The 21,576-nt window shown below is 37.2% G+C and overlaps 1 protein-coding gene and 1 non-coding gene across 2 annotated transcripts; both read left to right on the top strand.

Annotated features, from left to right (window-relative positions):
* Positions 1-7,578: 7,578 nt before the first annotated feature.
* TRNAL-UAA (transfer RNA leucine (anticodon UAA)) lies at positions 7,579-7,661 on the top strand. Its single transcript has one exon. It is a non-coding gene; the product is annotated as a tRNA-Leu (tRNA).
* A 1,158-nt stretch (positions 7,662-8,819) lies between these two features.
* On the top strand, positions 8,820-13,242 carry LOC113717340 (proteasome subunit beta type-5-B-like). Its single transcript, XM_027242142.2, has 8 exons — positions 8,820-8,937; positions 9,151-9,273; positions 9,365-9,494; positions 11,202-11,308; positions 12,115-12,249; positions 12,348-12,451; positions 12,647-12,747; positions 12,858-13,242. The coding sequence occupies exons 2-8, from the start codon at positions 9,157-9,159 to the stop codon at positions 12,980-12,982; spliced, it is 819 nt and encodes a 272-aa protein (XP_027097943.2). The 5' UTR covers positions 8,820-8,937; positions 9,151-9,156; the 3' UTR covers positions 12,983-13,242.
* The last annotated feature ends 8,334 nt before the right edge of the window (positions 13,243-21,576 follow it).

Here is a 21,576-nt window from a genome sequence, read left to right on the forward strand (position 1 = left end):
TTAATTAAACCTAAGCAAAAGAGAAACAGTAATCAAGTGCAATAACAAGAATCGGATGATGAATAAGCATCATTTATGTTTTTTTATTATTATGGTGGCTGCTTCAGCATTTTCAAGTGATCAAGCACTTTGTGAAAGGATCTGATTTAAGTGGCAAGCGGGTGAGGACCTCAGTCGAAAAAAGAAACCAAAAAAAAAAAAAAAAAAGCGAATTAGGACATGATAGTGCCTATTGATTGCCTAATAAAATCTGCAAAGTGCGCCATGAAATATAGCCTGACGTGTAAACCATCCCGATTAAACCCAAGTCATACTTTAATAACCGTGGAATCCAATTTGGCCACATTTTATTTTCTAGATAAAGGGAAGCCAATAGTAAAACCCATGCAATAAACTATCTAACCTGCCTGCATATTACGATGTTCTTGATTTAAATGTCAAGTTCCCGTATTTGTACTTTCATCAAAAAGCATATTTTAATGTCATTTTGTGATGTTCGTGATTTATCATCTTGGTAAGGAGTTCATTTATGAAATAAAGATTCTTTAACCAAATTAACTAAGGCTTTGTTTGGATTGCATTTGTCTGAACTTTTTTGTAAAAAAAATTTACTATAATGATTTGATATATGCGAGATAAAAAAAAATGATTGAAAAATGTGTTCACAGAAGCGTAACAATTTTTATTTAAAAATCTAGAATCCAACACACACCCTAAACAATCTATTGGATATAGATATAGAGGGTAAGAGGACTTGAAATTGGATGTAAATATATCTACCGACAATTCAACACTAAATCATTTCCAATTAAGGTTATACTCCTAAGTAGCCTTTTTATAATTTAACCTGCATATGCAACAAATTAAAGACAATTGCATCTGTTAAATAGTAGTGGTAAATCATTAACAAATATGAGTCAACCAATGACTAACTGTACAATTTGTATCATAATTTGATTATAGTATTTTTACTTAAAAATAATATATCAATACAGTTTTCACATTGACAGTTTGATTCAAGATGATTTTCTTAGGAGAAGTGCTTATTAGCGAAGAAGCCGAACATGTATTAGCACATGATTTTAGTCTCACTTCTAAACTTTAAATCTATGTACTTTCCTCTTTTTTGTTTTATTTATCAATTCCATGAATGTGGACAAAAAAAACAGTTTGACAAGGGTCTTGATATAAAAGTTAAAAGGTTGAAACGTTTTAGAAACTGGATGTCATAAGTTCAAATTCCTCTATTTTCCTCCTCTTGTTCTTGAATTCCACCTCCCCCTTGTGGGGACGGGGGCCGGGGCCGGGGCGGGGATAGGGAGGTGCGAAGACTAATGAAAAAGGAATGCAAAGAGGGATCACATGAACGATTAGGACGCTGGTGACGGCTACGGATTGGGGCAAAAAGGTAAATTCGTATTAATTTGATATTGTCGTCCCCCCAACTCTGACCAGCGGATGTCGCCACGGCAAACTTGGATTTAAATTAGTATCAGATCAGTGCCAGTCCACGTGGGTGAAGTTTTCACCATCGATTTTCACACAATTATTTTGCAGCGCAATTGAACCTGCCAAGTGCCACCCAAGTCACCCCAAAACAAGGGAAAATTAAAATTGCCAAAGCCAGATCCGTAATTAGCGGAAACGTTTGTGCTTATCCTATGATATGGAGTGAAATCGTGCTCCAAGTAGTCCACTCTAGATTAGGCCTCTACATCGGGTCTAATGAGTCGGACTTTCGTAAGCTGGAGGTCAACTCATTTAATTTGTAATACTTTCAAACTTCAGGTTATGAGTTTCGCGCTAATAAATGTGAAACTCATATTCAACGCACATAATATTCGAGTTATGAACCTTATTTGAATTTAGTCCAAATTCACTTATTATTCAATTTTCTTAATATAATTTTCATAACTATTAAGTTGTAAAACTAATTTAACATTCACATGAGTACAACATTAAAACTAAATATGAACGAGTAATGGTTCTTAAAAAGTATAAATCAAGATTTTTTTCAACAATATTTATATTTAATTTGTTCAAAGTACATAGAAAATAGTAATGAAATATGTGATCATAAGCCAATATATTTTCAACTATTAAAATTTTTTCATAGTCTTGTGACTTGAATCCAAACATACCAACACAAAAAGAAATCAATTAATATTATGCTAAGACAAAAATTTATTCAATGAATAAAAAATAATTACTCAATAAAAATATCATATAATTGGGTATAGAATTGATTAATTGTATATAATATAATACCAAAACATAAATATTATATATATCAGTATAAAATCAAAATATAAATATTGCCTATATTATATATATATATATATAAGTAGGGCCAGACCTATATCGGGCTTGAGTCTGATAAATCCCAAGCTCGACTCATAGTTAATGAGTGCCTAGTTTTGAAGCCCAAACTCAGCCCAGCTCACTGATATTGTAGATTCATCGAGCTTTTTATCGGGTTGAACGGATTGGACTCGGACTAGTCCGACCCTATTGAAAATCATACTTTGGATTGCTAGTTTAAAAATAAAAAATGTGAAATTTTGAAGTTTTGGTAAATAAAAAATATTGTAGATATAGGTGAGGTTAAAAAGGTGATCAAAAAATATGAATTTTTTGAAGTTTTGGTTAAAAGATATACTGTAGATGTATGAGAGATAAAAAGATAATTAAAAAATGTGTTTATAAAAAGCATCAAACTGAGTAAATCTTATTATATACACTGACCACGTATACACTATCAAGATTTGATATATGACACATGCGCAAAATTTAAGTTTTAAATTTAAATTCGAATTATGTGTCCATGGTGAAAGTGTATACACTGTCAGAAGATTAATCCTAAACTTTTTACTTAAACAATAGCAATCCGAATATGGCTATTTTTCTTTCTATGGGTTATGTTTTCTTTGAAGCTCAGTAATTTTGGTTTGATATGCTTGCTACTTTTTTTTTCCTTCGTGCACAATATATCTTTTGCCTTTTTCGACATTCTCTTCTACAACTAATTTTTGAAAGCCATGTTGGAAACTAGCTTTGAGAGGAGAATCATAATTTAAATTCCAACAGTTTGGTTCCTAAATCAAAATATAGTTTAAAGAAGAAATAATTGATCCTCGTTGCTTTTTATTTTAAAGAAAAAGAAAAACAATTGGCAAAATATAGCCCCTAATTGTTCCACTTTCTATCCGAAGAAGAAGAAGAAAGAGATAATTTTTTGATCAAAAGAAGAAAGAGGTAATTGACAATTTTAGCAATCACCAATAACGAAAGTCACATATAGATATTAGTCAAAACAACAAGATTAAAATTTATTTTTACCTAGGTCAGCAAAAATTTATGCAACTAGTTTTTTTATTTATTTATTTAAGGATTTTTCTCTAACGGATTGACACTCCTTAGTGTGCTTAAGTTACATTTAACCAATATCTTGAATACAACATTCACCCTCTTGCATTTTGACATTTTTTCCGAATCAAATTTTTTACTTTTTAAAAAAATTGATACATGAAACTTCTCTTAAAAAGTGTTTACTGGGCCAGCTAGCCAAACTCCCTTTTATTTTATTTTTTCAGCCTATTAGACTTCATTGTTAGAAATGGAAAGTGAATGTGATTTGTGTGCACATTTTAAGTATTTTATTTAATTATTGTAGCTAACATCCACACGATTGCCATCATCGTTAGTAATTGGTCAAATTCTTTTAATTGTCTATTTTTCATATCAAAAGTAACAATATTAAAGATTAGATTTGTTTACAATCAAATTTGAAAAATTACGTCTTCGAAGAGTCTAAACTTTAGGTACCGAAACTGCAATTATTCCTTGCTTCAAATGATAAATGTTTGCCTTTTGACACCTAACTTAGGAATTGAAGGGTGGAATCGAGGATCCCTTTGTCCCATGCTACCAGGACAAGGCAAAAAAGGATGTCGAATTGAACGCCTTCCAAGTGCTAATACACATTCCAAAAAAGAAGTGGATTAGCAAGTGATGGACTATCATTCCAAATTTATTCGTGCATTCATGAAGGGCAGTCAAATCGTGCCTGCTTTACGAATAGGATCGAGGTTCCGGCAAAGTTGCCGGAAACTGTTCGTAGAAGCTTGGGAGGGCAGATTGTACAGCTACAGGCGGAAGGGCATGCGACAAACTATTTTGTTTATCCAAAACCCACATCCCACAAGAAAACATAAATCCTTAGGAAGTAAACCAAGAAAAAAAAAAAGGGATTTATTCCATTCAAAGCAAACACTTGAAAAGCCCAAATTGAGATTACAAAAGTGGCTTGAGTTTACTATACCATTCGGATTCAAAATAAAAGCATAGCCAATCAACAACTCACCTTGAACTTGAGCTCGAATTCTTGGTGCTCATTTGAATTGCTATTTTTAAAATTTTTTTTTATAAAAAATGTATCATAATAATTTGATTTGATGTATGTAAAATAACAATATTTGTCCCTAGAAAAACTGTTATAGTTTTTAGCTTTTTGCCTGCTCACTTCCTAAAAAATTGGGTGACAAGAACGCATAATGCAGCATAAATCATCAGTCCAAAAGTTGGTGGCCACCACCAAAGCATTAAAGCTTGGTGGGGTGGGAGGCAAGCGCTCACCAAATCTTGCCTCCTACCAATTGCCACATTAAAAGTAGTTTTGCTTAAAAAAATTCAGACGGGTGGGTGCGCAATGCATCCGTTTGGTCCGGTGGTAGTTCAGTTCTCTCGGAGTTATCCCTATAACTCTTAGATCCGTTCCCTCCCCTAATATAAGATAAGATAGATTAGATTATACAACAGTTATGTATATGAAAAAAAAGAAAAGAAAAAAAAAGGATGCATGCTGCACCATGTTGTGATGATAATTGTGCACATGCTTTGAAATACAGATGAATTGACTATGAATTATTGGGTGGGGATGAGATATGCGGTGCTAGCGCGATGCATGTAGCAACCCATGCGGGCTAAGACCGACAGAGTGCGCCATGGTGGCTGCTCCGGGGAGCAAGAGGACAGCCACATATTATCAATCAATTAACATCGTCCATACATGAGGACACGATCTAGTTCTTCCAGTCTCTCAATATTGTCTCGATCGCGCTAGCTATTCTGAACAGGGAATTATTAGTAAATTAGGTTGCGCGGTTCTTTCATGATTCTGATGTTAAATAAACCTTTTTTTTTAAATTTTTGGTCACCAATTATAAACCTGTTTGAGTGCTCTATCGATGAACAATTATTCGAACTCTGAACCAGGCTCAAATTTGTTCCTAATTTGTTGGTTTCTTTCGTATCCACCTTTGAAGATTAGATATAATAGTATTTAATACCACCATCTTTTAAGATTTACGGCTACATATTATTAGTTCGTACAACCAGCTGAAATGGCCTGTCTAATCAATCATCATTCATTTATTCTCATCACGCATGCATAACATTTTCATTTTTGCGCTCAAATTGATTCGAGTTGGAGGCCCTTCTTGCCTGGGTAAAAAACTTTTTTCGAACGGTTTGTATTTGGATATATATATATATATGCAAGTAAAATTTAGAGTACAGAACATGAACCCGACACCTCCTTCAAGGACAATAATGAAGATATTAGTTAGGCTCATGATTTTTTGTTGATTAATCATTTGATCCCTACCTAAGGAGACTACTAGGGTTCTGTCTTCTATGTCCTTTAGCAATATTCTTTCCTTCTTTTTTTTTTTTTGTTTTTGTTTTTGCCCCAATTTGGCCATTAATGTACGGGAACATAGTAATATTATTATTATTATTCTTTTTCTTGAACAAGGAGTCAATATTAATGTGGGACGACAAACAAAAGGGGTCAGAGTCAAACAAATGATTGCTTGTTGTATTATGATTGATTGTGCTCAAATTTTCAAATGAAGTGGGAACATTTGGATTGGAGTCCAACAACGGTTTCATATTATTCAGAAGATGGGAGTGGGATTAATTAATTAAGAGTTGTAATCGTACTACTACTTTTTTTTTTTTAATTTAGTTTCTCCTTTTAATTAAGCATCTTACCTGCCTTTGCCGGTGGCGTATATATATACATACATACACATGAGTCAACCTTAGGCTCATAATTGAAGTCCAAGCAGTAGCAGCGGATTCCTTGCGTTGGTCCTACCACTACCATGCATGCCATGTTATTGCAGGTATGTACTTTTCTAGTGAAGGAAGGAAAGGGTTCTCCTCTCCGCCACAACTTTTTTGCGTACGTACGAGGGGTGAGATATTTTTTTGCCTTGCTGGTGCTGTTACTTGTGTGGGATGTGGAGCATAGGGTACTAACTCTTCGGATCCAGGTATGAGAGGGAAGCGTTATATATGGTCATTAATGAATGCCTGCTCATGATGATGAATCGATCGATGATGCATAAATAAACATGGAGTTACTAAAACTAATTGAATTTGATTACCTCTGCAGCTTAATTTGGTAATGCCATTCCAATTCCAATTTAAGATCTCTCGTACATACGAAACCCTCCTCTATATATATATATATATATCTATATTTGAATTCTCGCAAATCAGTGGCCCTCCATTTGAATTTCCGTTGCAGTTATGATAAAAATCATCATGCATGCATGCCTGTCATGTCGGTGATGTCCAATCCATTATCCATACATAGGAGCATTTTGTTATAAGTAGTAGTAGTAGTATTTGCCTGCCATTTGGCACCAGTTCTTTTTTTGTTTTTGTTTTTGTTTTTGTGGCGAATGCCATTCCAACTGTTTATCAATCAATGAATCAAAATTCAAAAGAAGCAAAGGGTTGGTGTCCGTACGATCCAATTAGCTACTGAACTCTCGGCTTTTGTTTTCTTGTGGGTATAAATTCTGAGCCGCAGATGGATGAATTGTGCATGATTGATCTCAACAACCGCCCAAAGACTAACAACAACGTTTGGATTGGAGGTTTAAATTCGTGGGGTACGTTGCATTGATTGGGCAGTTTTCTTTTGGGTGGACTGCGTCGTCTTAATAAGGAAATAAGAATAATAATAATGTTGGATTCAGCAAATGCATGTGAATTGTGATCCACAATTACAAAAAAGTTGGTTGCTTGCACCTTCTTTGCATGAAAATCCACCTCAATAATCAATCAACCTCCCTGCTTAGAGATGAATATTTATAAATGAGGTCGGTGAGTCAAAATGGTCATAACTCAATATTTACATATATATATATATATATATATATATATACACCCTGCAACAAAAGCAATTAGTTAGTTTAAATTGTCAAGAATTGAGATATTCCCATTAATTACTCGATTCAATATTTTTTTTCTCTCTCCTGAAAGTAGCGATTTGTCCCGCAATAATTTGTGTCTAAACCATTTAAGTCGCAATTTATCTTAGTAGCAGTGTCTTTTTTGAAGCAAAAGTCTCGCGTGGCCCCTAAAAGTAAATGATTTTTCCTTTCTCCGTTTTACTAGTTTGATGAACGCTGTACTGGACGACTGACTGTCAATAGTGGCATGCCAAATGAATGCTACTTCTGGTCACATGTTTTATTTCTCATAAAAAAAATGCTTGCACCCGCTGGTTTGCCCGAGAGGTTAAGGGGGAAGACTTAAGATCTTCTGCACATAAGTGCGCATGGGTTCGAACCCCATAGCCAGCAAGATTGAAGAATCATTTTTTGATTTATATTTCAGCCCTCAGTTTCCAAAATCATTTTTGACGTATCTCTCAACCTTCAGTTTCCAAAATGGAATTCTCGTTCTCATGAAAACTCAAATAGGGAACCTCGTTTAGTAGGCCACCATTCTGGAAAAACGCTCTTCTTCATGAAATATCATGCAAACTCAAATAGGGAACCCTCTGTCTAGGCCATAATTTTACAACATTTTGGAAAAATAAGTTGCATCTTCTTCGACTTAAATTCATATAATGATGGATGGGTTCAGGGTTGTCTACTGGACACCTGTTAGAGAAATCATAAGATGATCATTCCATCAATCATATTGAATAATGCAAGAAGCTAAAGTAATTAGGATTTACTCTCAAACCCCCTTACCAAAAAAAGGGAAACAAATATAGGTTTGTTTCCAACATTATGCTTGCTCATTATTCTAATAGAGGAGGCCAAATTGTAAAAGTACCCAATCCCATAGAACCTTTTTTTTGTTGTCGAGTGGGAGGGTTTAAAGTCAAAATCTCCTACTTCCTATAATCCCTTCCTCTTTACCGTCCAACCCAACTCTTTTCCTGAAACTCGGTTATAATATTGCTATCCAAACACAGGCAAAAATATTTTTTTTTTTTCATGTTAAACTAGTAAGACCAACTTTTGTTATGCTGTTTACTTTTTTTTTTTTTTTTTTTTTTTTTTTCGACATTGGGGTGTCCGGGTCAAGACCCGAAGGCGGCCCGACTAATCCCAGCGGCCCGAGAGGAGAGGCCCCATCCCCCCAAGCACGGTAACCCTGCACGACTCGAACCCCTGGCAAGCGCTCCTAAGGAGGCGTGCGCTGCCAGATGAGCTGCCAAGGAGGGGCCTGTTATGCTGTTTACTAATCATCGCAATTCTGAAGGTATTTAACTTGCATTGACAGAAACCAATTGTCACCCAAAATTTCCGCAGAATAGCCGGCCCGTGTCATGTTAGCCATTGCCTTTCAATGAAACGCAGCCCATCTCTCTTCCGAGTGGGACTAATAGACGGTGTGGGTACGTGGAGCCCAACTCCGTCGCCAGATCCAATCCTCCTCGAGCCCTCTGTCTTTAAAAAACCAGTCCGCTTCGATTTAAGAATCCGGGTCCCCATTTTATTCGTACTATTCTAATGCTTTAAATTAGCGCTGGAGTTTTGAGCAAGAAAACTTGAATATATTCGCAGTTGGACAGTGAATTGCCAAATTTTTATCCCGAAATTATCTGCTCTCTGCAACAAAGAGGTAAGGAAAACGTAAATCTTGCTCTCCGTCTACTGTCATTGATCGCAATTAACTTTACGATTGGGCTGATTTCTTTATCCAATTCATGAGAAATTTTTAGTTTAGGTAATTTCTGTACTTTTAGCCGAATAAAGATGGACAAAGAGAGAAATCAAAGTTTGTTTATCTTTGATTTTCTGTTTGATTGCTCAAAATTTTTTTTTTTGGTCGAAGGTGACAATGATGAAGATTGACTTCAGTGGACTTGAGCCGAATTCTTTGTTGAGGGGAAACCCTAATGACTTGCTGAGCGGGCTTTCGACTGCCCCAGAATTTCAGATTCCTAATACTAATGATGTAAGCCTTTTTAATAAGTATCTTTTCCTCTTTTGTTGTTGGTTTTTTCTTATTTTTAATTTAACAAAATTTGGTTGGATGTTGTGTCTAGTTTGATGGGTTTCAGAAAGAATCGGTTCAAATGGTTAAGCCAGCAAAGGGAACGACAACTTTGGCTTTCATTTTCAAAGAAGGTGTTATAGTAGCTGCTGACTCGCGTGCTAGCATGGGCGGTTATATATGTAAGTATCTGGATGTTTTGATTGAGCTGATGTTCTTGTGTTATATGAGGTTGTAAGGTATAATTTGTGGTTGAATTCTATTATCCTTAGAGGGTGATTTTGAAAATTTACTGATACTGGTTGGTGCTGATCGCTATATTGTGATTGGTGATTTTATGCAACAATATTGGCTGTTTAATAGTTCGACATGTTTGTTTTAGAGTTCTGTTAAGAAAATACGTTAGGATGTTTTATTGTTTGCTGTTTAATAGTTTTGAGGTTGAGGCTTTTTTTTTTGGCTTCATAACGGCTTTATCTAGGCTGTAGCAAAGCATGGAAAATGTTTGAGTTTGAAATCTGTAATTTTCCTTGTATCTATGACTCCCAAGACTTATGTCATTAGCTATCTGAATGCCTTAAAAAGCAATATTTTGTCGTAACAGTACCATCTTATGACATTGGTTTTTAGGACAAATCAAATTTGACCATCCTAAAACTTCATTTGGTTGTGAGGCTTCTACATTTCTTAATTCTGCTAACCATCCATCAGCGTTTACCAAGTTGCATGTGAAAGGAGCGATTTTGCTGATGTAGTTTTCTGCTAAGGTCATTAGAAAGATGTATCTTGTAATTTGAGTGCAGTAAACTGGTAGACTAAACAACCTGCAGGTTGAAACTGCCTTGGGAGCATCCTTATGGTCATTTGTAAAGCTCCTCTAGCATCGTCTCATGTTGTGGATAAACATATATGAGAATTGTAACTTGAATGAGGTGTGCAGTTGTATAAATTAAGGTGATCCAACAAAGTAATTATAGTTCATTTTATGCTCTCTCTCTCTCTCTCTCTTACTTAGTTGAGCGTGTACCTTTCTTTTGAAACTTAGCACTATAACAAGGCTTTGCACTTAAGAACTTGCTCATAGATATCAGAATTCTTACAGAGTGTATGATTTCCTCATCCTAGCTAGTCAATAACTGTGGGCGTATGAAGCAACATGCCCCTGTGGAATGATCAACAGAGTTGCAGATAGTGCAGATCCTTGGGTTGGTCACTGTTTGCCGTACCTTGGGCTAGGCTAGTTCTGGATGTATGCTCTTGATACCTTTAGCTAGGGTGAATGCATTGAATGTTGGATGTACTCTTTTGTTGCTAGCATGTCTCTGTTGTTAGCATGTCTCTGTTGTGATCTTCTGCATTAGGGGCCCATATTGGAGAACCCAAGTGTAATTGCCCTTGTAGTAGCGCTGCTTGCCCTGGTTAGCATAGTTTGGTACCCATTTGAATGGCTGATATGTGTCATATTTGGATGTCACTTTTACCCAGATTCTTATATGTTGTGATGGACCTATATACCCCACCATTTCTTAATTAATCTGATGGACCGTATACTTTTGAAATGTAAACATAGCTTTCTACTGAAGCTATTTCTGATGATGTTCATTTTTTGACAAATCAAAATTTTGCCGTAACTAAACTTTGTCCACTGCATTCTGAAAATCTACAACTGTTGTATTAAAGATTGGAAAAGCTTAGCAAAAGAAGATGTTGCTTGTCATTAAACTTAGTTTTTGTCATACTTTTACCGAGCTCTTCAATTTGCTTATCATGCAAAATGAGGAATATGCCATGAAAACTAAGCCACATTGTTGATCCTGCAGCTTAATATCCTTTGGTGATTTTTAAAGAATAAAATTTGTATTAGCTATTAACCCTGTTTTAACTCACAGCATCACAATCTGTCAAGAAAATCATTGAAATTAATCCCTACATGCTGGGCACAATGGCTGGAGGTGCTGCTGACTGCCAGTTTTGGCACAGAAATTTGGGAATAAAGGTGCTTTTACTGTGCTATCTTTTCTTCTGATTTGCATCACATTTTAATACTGTTTTTACCAAATAGAGCAGGTACTATGCAGAACCCTCTCTTAGTGATACTATTATGTCTAGAGAGCAAGCGCTATGTTGTGTCCTCCTTTTTTCTGTTGGATCCATGCTGCTCAATGATGTTAAAGTACATGTATAGTGGTTATTCTTTTTTTTTCTTTAGTAGTATTTCAAGTAAAAGTTGTAATAAAAATCTGGGTTAATATAGCTCTCTAGAATTATTGAGCATTCCCTAATCTGTTTGCTTGATTTAGTATTCAGGTAGAATCAGGTGATTAGGGACACTTAAAAGTTGGGATGAACGTTGGTCATCATGCTTGTTAACTGCCTCTGGATTTTACATGTTCCATGCATTAGATTATATATAAATGACCATATCAAAATTTAGGAGTTGGGGAAACAATAAATGAATGGAATCATGTTTACAGCGACAGAATAAGTTATGAAATTTTCCTCTAGATTTTAAATTTTCTGCAAGATGGGTGCTAAATATAGAAAAATTGGACGATTAGCAGGCAAAGATCTTATCCCGCTTCAGAATTAGTCAAGTAACGGTTCCTTTCTGCTAACTTTGCAACATTTCATCAATGTAATGTTTCGGGTCTGTCATTACACATTTTTCTTTGGAAGTTGGTTTGCGTGTGCCTATTAAGCCCATCTGGAAAAGCAGAAAGCCTAGTAAAAAGTTAGTTACTTGTACATAATGCATTATCTGGCTATGGGAAGAAAATTGATCGGTAGTCTTGCATATTTCAGTGCCGCCTACATGAACTCGCAAACAAGAGAAGAATTTCTGTTACGGGGGCGTCAAAGTTGCTAGCCAACATACTGTACTCTTATCGTGGAATGGGGTTGTCTGTCGGAACAATGATTGCTGGGTGGGATGAAAAGGTACTGCTGGTTTTCTGCAGGGATTTATCATGTATTTTGTATGCAGATATAGCATCAACTCTATGTTCTGACTGAGCATTCTTTATGCGTTTCGTTAGGGTCCTGGCCTATACTACGTGGACAGTGAAGGGGGACGGCTTAACGGAAACAGATTCTCTGTCGGATCTGGTTCACCATATGCTTATGGTGTTCTTGATAGTGGGTACGTTCTTTATATATTTTTCTGCTCCATTCAATCTTAGCAATTCTTTGTTGTTTCAGTGGGTCGGAAGTGAAGGCTGGGGTCTGCTTGCATCATTCTTTAAAATGCTTGCCTTTTTCGGGAGTTTCTAATTAAATAAAGCACGGGTGGTTGCTAATTTTCCTGAAACTTCTTTTCTCTTGGTCACTTATCTAGGTACCGCTTTGATATGTCCGTAGAAGAGGCTGCAGAGTTGGCCAGGCGTGCGATTTACCATGCTACATTCCGGGATGGTGCCAGTGGTGGTGTTGTCAGTGGTATGCTTCCTCTCTCCTCTGCTTGTAATCCGATTCTATACCTGAAAATTTGTCGGTCTGTTCTAGTCTTAAGCATGTTTTTTCTGTTGCTTTGTCTTTCTGGTTTTCAGTTTATCATGTGGGACCTGATGGGTGGAAGAAGCTCTCTGGCGACGATGTTGGGGAACTTCATTATGCATATTATCCAGTTGAGCCAACAGTTGAACATGAAATGGCAGAGGCATCATCTTCTTGAGATACTACGATATTTGGGGCGGTGGATTTTACCTTCATATATGTTCACAATTTGTACTTTGATATTAATCTTGCAAACAGTTCCCAGGAGACCTCCTTTATGGTTTTCTAGTTTCTTCGGACTGTAGGATTCGAGAATGCTACATTTATTTTTCCAGATTTTGCTTCTTGCTGGTTCTGCTTTTGGTCAATGTAGATTATTCGACAATCATTAACAGTTTGTTTGGTAGTTGGATTTATGACTTAACCATCAGTACCTTACGATTTGGTTGCAGTCTCTGGCTGCTAGATGCCGGATATGGTTTGTTTCAGCAGTTGTACTTGATGACAGATCTAAGAAGATAGGCGGGGAATTGAGTCCCGCGTGGCGGTTTGTGAATTTGCAGTGTCCTGGAAAGAAAAATGTGCAACAACAATAAAAGAGATTTGAGCTGTGTTGTCAGAGTTGTGGGATATTCAATTTGACACCATTCTCAGCTATGGAGGGAGGAAAGTGAAAAGAGGTGGTGGAGCAAGCCGTCAGAGTTTAGTAAATTACGAGATCGGAGGCTGTGTCATTTGAACTGATAGAACCCAATAGTTGAACTTGACCGTTTCCGTTGGAGGCTTTTGATATTATATATATGTCTACTATAGGAAACGAGGAAGGAAAGGAAAAGAAAGAGATATTTCGTTTTATATTGCACGCGATGGGATGCAGCAAGGGGAGGAGTTGGGAATGTTGTTTACAATAATTAGTCGTACATGTCTTTTGCTTGAAGCACCAGTCCCGTCCGAAAACCTTCCTCGTTTTCTTCAGGGTAAGGGTAAGACCAAGACCAAGACCAAGACCAAGACCAAGACCGACCTCATACAAAAAAAAATAAATAAATAAAAAGAAGAAGAAGACGAGGATGTGGACTTGGCTTTTTAGGGATATGGCACAGGGATTACTGTCGGATCCCGAAAAAAGTAGAATTTAGATGGGTAGTGCTTCCGTGAACTTTGCTTCCTAGACAATTTTATGGAGTGTTTGACTAAGTAAAATTTGGGTAATGTGTGAGGGGTGGGGCCTGCAGAGACTGCTGAACAACTTCAAACAAGAAGTAGTAGCAGATGGATGATTCGTAGGTGGAGTGGGTTTAGAAATCCCTTCACTGCAAAGCATCTCATCTTTTATCTTTTATATGTGTGTGTGTGTGTGTGTGTGTGTTTTTTTTTGGAGGGGGGGTTCAAAAAGCATCTTGAGTTGGTGCTTCCTTTCATCCTATTATGATTTTGTCTCCCAAAAGTATTTTCTGTCATTTGCGGCTTAGCAAAGTTGCGGCCCTGAAAAGCACACAGCCGCCCTGCCACTGCTATAAATAATCATCAATCTGTTAACTTAAGTTGATGCTTATGATAAATTAAGGGATAATCCACTTACTTCCCCCTTATATCAAACCAACCGTCACTTTCTCGGACGGGAAAAACAACCGACGAGTTTAGAAGCTATAGTATAATAGTTCCTGTCCGAATGAAACATTTGATCCTTCGATATTGGATGATTTTTTTTTTTTTTTTTAAAGATTTACCACTTCGCTACACGATATACTACTATAACCTGATTCTATAATATAATGGATATATTTCCACAAAAAAGAATTGGATATGCAGCAGCCAGCATGTTGTAGTATATACAATACATGAATAAAATCCAATCAGCTCTCCGCAAATGTGGAGTTGATGGCGTCAATCAGCAGCACAATGGATGAACTTCATGAAACCAACCAGGTGCAGGTGCAGGTGCAGGTGCAGTAATCGTCTAGGGTGACGACTCACGGACCAATCATTAATCAACCATTTTTTTTCCTTCCAACAAATGTGGGTCCGATAGTTTCAGCTAATATATATAATAAATATTTTTTTTATAATTTATAAATCTGTGCCTGAAATTAGCATCACGTGCAGATCAGCAGATGAGTAATGGGCTTCTCAGATTCCCAATATTTTATCAGATTCCCTCAAAATTTATATATATATATATATACATAAATGAAAAAAAAAAAAGAAGAAGAATACTGCTTGCTGTCTTGAGAGAGGGTTTGCTTGAGAAATGTACACAGAGAAACAAACGATGATGTAGGGAGCTGGGATTTTGAACTTGTTTGTGTTTTGTTAGCTTCTAAGCATGTTTTCATGATTGAGAGGAAGATGTATAATAATGGATAATCATCATGAAGATCTCCACCAAAACAAAACCAATTTGTATCCGCGTAATAATAACAATCATAGAGTGATGCATTTGTTACTTGTACTCGTTGTGCATATGCATGCAGTAGTGTATTTTCTTTGGCTTTGATTCGTTATTGTTATTTACTGCTCCCCTCCACACATTTCCGAATAAAACCTCCTCCCGTCCGTATTTGTTTGGATTGCTTTATATTTTCCCAATTTTATTTGCTTACATCATCTTTACAATTTCCAATACACCTTTTTATCTTCCCAATATCTTTTTATCTCACATACATCACATCACAAAAAGTGCTACAGTAAAAATATCCCAAATAACTTACAATCCAAACAATGAGGAAATGAGGAAACCTCCTCCCGTCCGAATTATCCTCTGTCATAACGCAAAAGAGGAAATGAGGACCCATAACCCTCTCCAATTTGTGGACCATAAGTCTCCCCTCAATTTGATAGCAGCAAATGATAAACCGTGCATTAAAGATCAATCAAGTGGATATTCGTTTTAGTGCATTGATTTTGGGAATAGATTTTGAGGGTGATGTTCTATTAATAATCAAGCCACCTACAGCTTAACTATTAATAATACTACTCAGCTAATACCTACTTGTATTTGATTACTCCGTTAAATATTATTATTAAGATCAACAAATTAATCTTTTTTTTTTATCAAGATCGTTGCCATAGAATTCTTTTTACTACTTCTTGTTTTCTTTTTTTTTTTTGGATCAAAATCTCACCTGCATTAATCAACAAAGTAATACTCTAATATTTGAATTTTAAATTTTCAAATTTCAGTTTCACCGCGCTTAAAAATGTGAAATTAAGCATAGGTGGAAGTAAAAACCTATTTCATGATAGATCAATTGTTTCCTGTAATGCCATGGAATATCAGCATTTAAGAGCATTTATATTCACAGCTTTTCCCCATTATTGTTGCTTTTTGCAAGTTTTGATTGATTTGTCAAGCTACTGCATTCAACCATAATATTGTATCTACACGTATTAGTATAAAAATTTGTTTGTATTACCGGTAACATTATTTTTCGTGAATATAATTATTAATCATAGAATATATATCTATCTATCGGTGTATATACAGTTTTACTCATATAATTATTAGTACAGTAAATTTGTCGCTATGACTCGGTTTGACCAAATTGTATGAACTGAAACACAGGGTGAATTGAGTAATTCATGTGAATGAATTTTTTTCTCCTCTCTAAAGTGGGAGGCCTTTTTCTCTCTCTTGGGAATCGTGACTCTCTCTTGCATGAGTGTTCAAACCTTCCAAACCTTCCAAATCTCACAGGTTCCAACTCCTTCCGTCATTTTATCTGTCTGACTTTGAGTGAGAATTTAAGATCATATCTGTTCAGATATGTAACCACATTAAAGGTTAGGTTTTTCAGAACGAACAGCAACACTTTTCTGGGCTCGTTTCTTAGTTGTCCTTAGCGGAAAAAAAAAAAAAAAGGAAAAAAGAGTGCGAGCAAACCACAGCAGTAGGAGGCAACCCTTCTTCTCCAGGAGGTTTCCGGCCTCAGTCATAAGCTGGTGACAAGGTAAGTTTGCAAAGATAAAAAGGACCCTTGTTTCCTGGCCTTAAGTTTTAAGTTGATGCATTTGTTTTTTTGACTAGTTTTTTAGCTGCAGTAGGGTACTTTCATCTTTTTACCTGTCTTTTCTAGTTTTTTGGTTTGTTGTCTTGCCGTGGGGTTTCCCCTTCTTTGTTTCGGTGTTGGCTAAGTGCAAGCAATGAGAGATAAGTGTGGTATACCCGATAAATCTCTAGTAGACAATGGCAGAGGAATTGACAGAAATCTTGCAGAAATTTGCACTTTCAACCAAAGAAATGGGTGGCACAGCTCTAGATTTGGGGGATGCTGATAATGGGATAATGGAGTGCCAATCTAGTCTTGTGGGGAAAATACATGGAGAAAAAGTTGTCAATTTTGTGGGAGTCAAGAATTTTGTGACTGCTGCGTGGGGATATCCAAAGGAAATGAAGGCTCTGGAGTTGGGGCCAAATCTGTTTCAGTTCATTCTACCGAGAGAGGATGAAAGAGTAAGGGTACTGGATGGAGGACCTTGGATTATTGATAATCAGATTTTGGTTCTAAGCAGTTGGTTTGCAGGGATAGAGGAGGACAATACAGCTTTTAACTTTGCCCCTCTATGGATCCAAGTGTGGAATTTGCCTATACATTGGATGTCAAAGGAAACAGGGAAGAAGATAGGAGCCATGTTGGGTGAGGGTAAGGAAGTCATAATTCCTCAAGCTGGTGGAAAGGAAGGCAGGCATATTAAAATTATGGTGAAGACAGATATTTCACAGCCTCTAATGAGGGGTGCGATGATTCAACTGAATGGAGTTCCAAGGTGGATTAGCTTTAAGTATGAGCGCTGTCCAGATTTTTGTTACAGCTGTGGGAGAATTGGACACAGTGAGAGGACCTGCAAAATAGAAGTGATAGTGGGGAGAGGTCAGCTGGATAACCAATATGGTCCTTGGTTGAGAGCGGGGAGTGGAAGGAGTTCACCACCAAAAACACAGCCTCAGAAAAACTACACAGATGATAGGACACATTGGAAGTTCAAAAATGGGGAACTAATTCCCAGAACTGTTGGGAGGAATGAGGTCAACCAGAATGAGGAACTTTTAAATGTGTCTGGCCAAGACAATAGGCTTCACACAGACAACTCAACTGTGCAGGTGGGAGGTGAGAAAGTAACAAGGGAGACTGACTTTCAGGGGTTAGGGATGAATAAACCATCACAGGACAAACCCAACTTGAATAGTCAAAAGGAATCAGAGAGGAATGTAGGATTAGAAACAAGCCGTTTGTCACACCAACAGGCCCTTCTAGAAAAGGATCGACCTTTACACAATATTGATAAGGAAATGCAGATAAGTATTATGAACACCCCAGAATTGCTGATCAGCAAGGAAACTGGGGAAGGAGGGGAACATATACAGGCAGAAGAGAACATGCAGGTTGATGAAAATCTAGCGGACATGATCACGGTGGCTTCACTAAGGAAAACAAGGAGGATGAACAAGATCATTAAGACACCGGTGAACAAAAGACAGACACTGAAAGAAGGGAAGGGACAGCCTGGCAAAGCAGGACAAATTGGAAAAAGGAAATTCAACTTAAAGGATGAAGAAATGGCTGATGTTGCTGAGGATGAACTTTCTAGCAAGAAAACTAAGCTGACAGAGGTAACGATAAGGGAGGCAGCGATGGAAGTGGGGGTAGAGGCCAGCCAAATCTGGCCTCTAAAGGCAATATGAAGGTACTGGTGTGGAATTGCCAAGGTGCAGGGAGCCCCTTGACAATTCCCCAGTTGAAGGAGGCTAACAACCTCCTCTCCCCCAATTTAATCTTTTTATGTGAAACTAAAAATAAAGCTGAGTATATGGAGCAAGTTAAAAGGAGGCTGCATTTTGAAGGATGCTATGTTGTAGAAGCAATGAAAAGATCTGGAGGGATGGCATTACTATGGCATGATGATATTAGGATAAAGATGATTCAGCACACCTCTTTTACAATTGAAGTGCAGATTCAAGATACAGAATCACAAACAGACTGGTGGTTCATCGGCATTTATGCCAGTTGTTGGGACCAAATGAGGAAACAACAGTGGAAAGTAATAGGAGAAAGAAAAAGACTTTGGGGGGACAGATGGTTTATAGCAGGAGATTTCAACGACATTTTGACAAATGAGGAGAAATGGGGTGGGACACTAAGAGAGGATTGGTCTTTCACTGATTTCAGAAAATTCATATCAGAAAATGACTTGGTTGACATAGGCTTTGAAGGACATCCATGGACATGGAGTAATAACTGGGAGAATGACGGAGAAGTGAGACAAAGGCTGGACAGGTCCTTGGGTAGCCAAAGTTGGTCTCAAACTTTTCAAAGGGCTAAATGCACACATGTAGAAAACTTTGGGTCAGACCACAGTATGTTGCTGATTGACTCCAACCCAAGAACTCAGAGAAGGAAAAAGAGGTTCTTTTTTGATAAAAGATGGTTGCAACAGGAGGAAATACATCAAGTGATTCAGAAGGCATGGAATGAGGAACAAGTAGGCTCAAGAATGTTTAATGTTACAAAGAAGATAGCTAATTGCAGAGTAGAATTACTCAGATGGAGGAATAAATTTCAGGATAATGCTAAGCTGAAAATCTCAAGCATCAAAAAGCAACTCGAGGAGGTGCAGAGAGATGGGGGGATCAATGGAAAGATCAAGAAGAAAGAGCTTAAAGGTCAATTGAAGCAAGCATACATGGACGAAGAATTGTATTGGAGTCAAAAGGCAAGATGTAAATGGCTAAAACATGGGGACAAAAACACTCAATTTTTTCATGCTAATGTTAGAGGGAGAAGGAAAAAAAACAGAATGCAGAACATACAGAGAGATGATGGTTCTTGGGCCGTGAGTGAAGAGGAATTGGGAGCAGAAATAGCAAGATTTTATCAACAATTATTCAGCAGTGCAGAGGTAGATTGTCTACATGAGATTTTGGAGGGTATACCACAATTAATCTCTCAACAAATGAATGCCCAGTTAACTAGGAAAGTGGAGGAGCGGGAAATAAAAAAAGCAGTTTTCTCCATGGATCCAAATACAGCCCCAGGCAGTGATGGTATGAGCCCTTTCTTTTTCCAAAAATTTTGGTACATCATTAAATACGACATCATTAGAGCCATTCAAAGTTCTTCCACTCTGGTCATATGTCTAAATCCTTTAACCACACGGTTATTTCTCTTATTCCTAAAATTGACAACCCCACCACTCTCCAACATTTTCGACCTATTAGTCTTTGCAAAGTAGTGTATAAAATCATTTCAAAAATTCTTGCCAATAGACTCAAAGAGGTGTTGGATGCTTGTATAAGTAAGAACCAGGCTGCGAACCAGGCTGCCTTTGTTCCTGGTAGGCAGATTTTAGACAATGTTATCATTTCTCATGAATGTTTGCACTACTTAAAGAACAAAAGGCAAGGAAACAATGGTTTTTTTGCTTTGAAATTAGATATGTCTAAAGCTTATGACAGGGTTGAGTGGAAATTTCTGGAGGAAATTATGCATAGAATGGGATTCTGTGACAAATGGACCACTTGGATTATGAGTTGCATCAAAACAGTTACCTATTCTTTTAACGTGAATGGTGAGGTAAGAGAATATGTGAGACCAGAGAGAGGAATCAGACAGGGAGATCCTTTATCCCCGTACCTTTTTTTGATTTGTTCTGAAGGCCTTACTAACTTGATTCACAAAGCAGCAGGAGAAAGAAAGATCACAGGAATGAAAATTTGCAGAGGAGGACCAGCAATCACTCATCTCTTCTTTGCAGATGATGCTATCATTTTCAGCAAAGCAGTCCCTGAGGAAGCAGTAACGCTGATGAATATTTTGAAACAATATCAAAGAGGTTCTGGCCAGATGCTAAACTTAGACAAATCTTCAGTGTTTTTCAGTAAGAACATCTCTCAGCAACAACAAAGAGAAGTGTGTAGGAATTTTGGCAATATCCAGAGGGTAAATCAAGGAAAATATCTAGGATTACCCATGGTTATAACAAGATCCAAGAGACAGGTTTTCAGCTTTATCAAGGAAAAATGTGAGAAAAAGATGCAACACTGGAAAAACAAACTCTTGAGTGCGGCTGGGAAAGAAGTTCTCCTCAAGGCGGTGACTATGGCTATGCCTACATATGCCATGTCGTGTTTCAAACTACCGGTCCGTCTATGCAGGGAACTAAGTAGCCTGATGGCCAATTATTGGTGGGGAGAGGAACAAGGGAAGAGGAAAATGCACTGGTGCTCCTGGCAAAGAATCACACTGGACAGAAAGAAGGGGGGATTAGATTTTAAGGATTTGCTGAACTTTAACAAGGCTTTATTAGGGAAACAAATCTGGAGGCTGATAACAAGGCCCAATTCTTTAGTAAGCAACGTCCTGAAAACAAAGTATTTCCCTAAATCCACAATCTTCAACTGCCAGGTACAACACAATTCGTCATGGATTTGGCAAAGCATCATGGCAGTCAGGGAGGATGTTCAAAGAGGGCTAAAAAGGAAAATAAGAAATGGAAGGAGTACAAAAATTTGGGTTGACAACTGGATACCACAGATCCCCCAAGGAAGGCCTGTTTCAACTAGGCCTCCAAACTGTCAATTGCAAAATGTGGCAGACTTGATTCAAAACTTCAGATGGAAAAGAGCCTTGGTTTTCAAACTATTCAAGGAAGAGGAGGCCATTATGATACTCAGGATACCAATTAGTTTGGCTAACAGGGAGGATGGTCATTTCTGGTTACATAGTGGCAATGGCCAATATACAGTGGCCTCAGCCTACAAGGAACTAAACAAGA

The sequence above is a fragment of the Coffea arabica genome, chromosome 11e, assembly GCF_036785885.1.
Source record: "Coffea arabica cultivar ET-39 chromosome 11e, Coffea Arabica ET-39 HiFi, whole genome shotgun sequence".
Taxonomy (NCBI): Eukaryota; Viridiplantae; Streptophyta; class Magnoliopsida; order Gentianales; family Rubiaceae; genus Coffea; species Coffea arabica.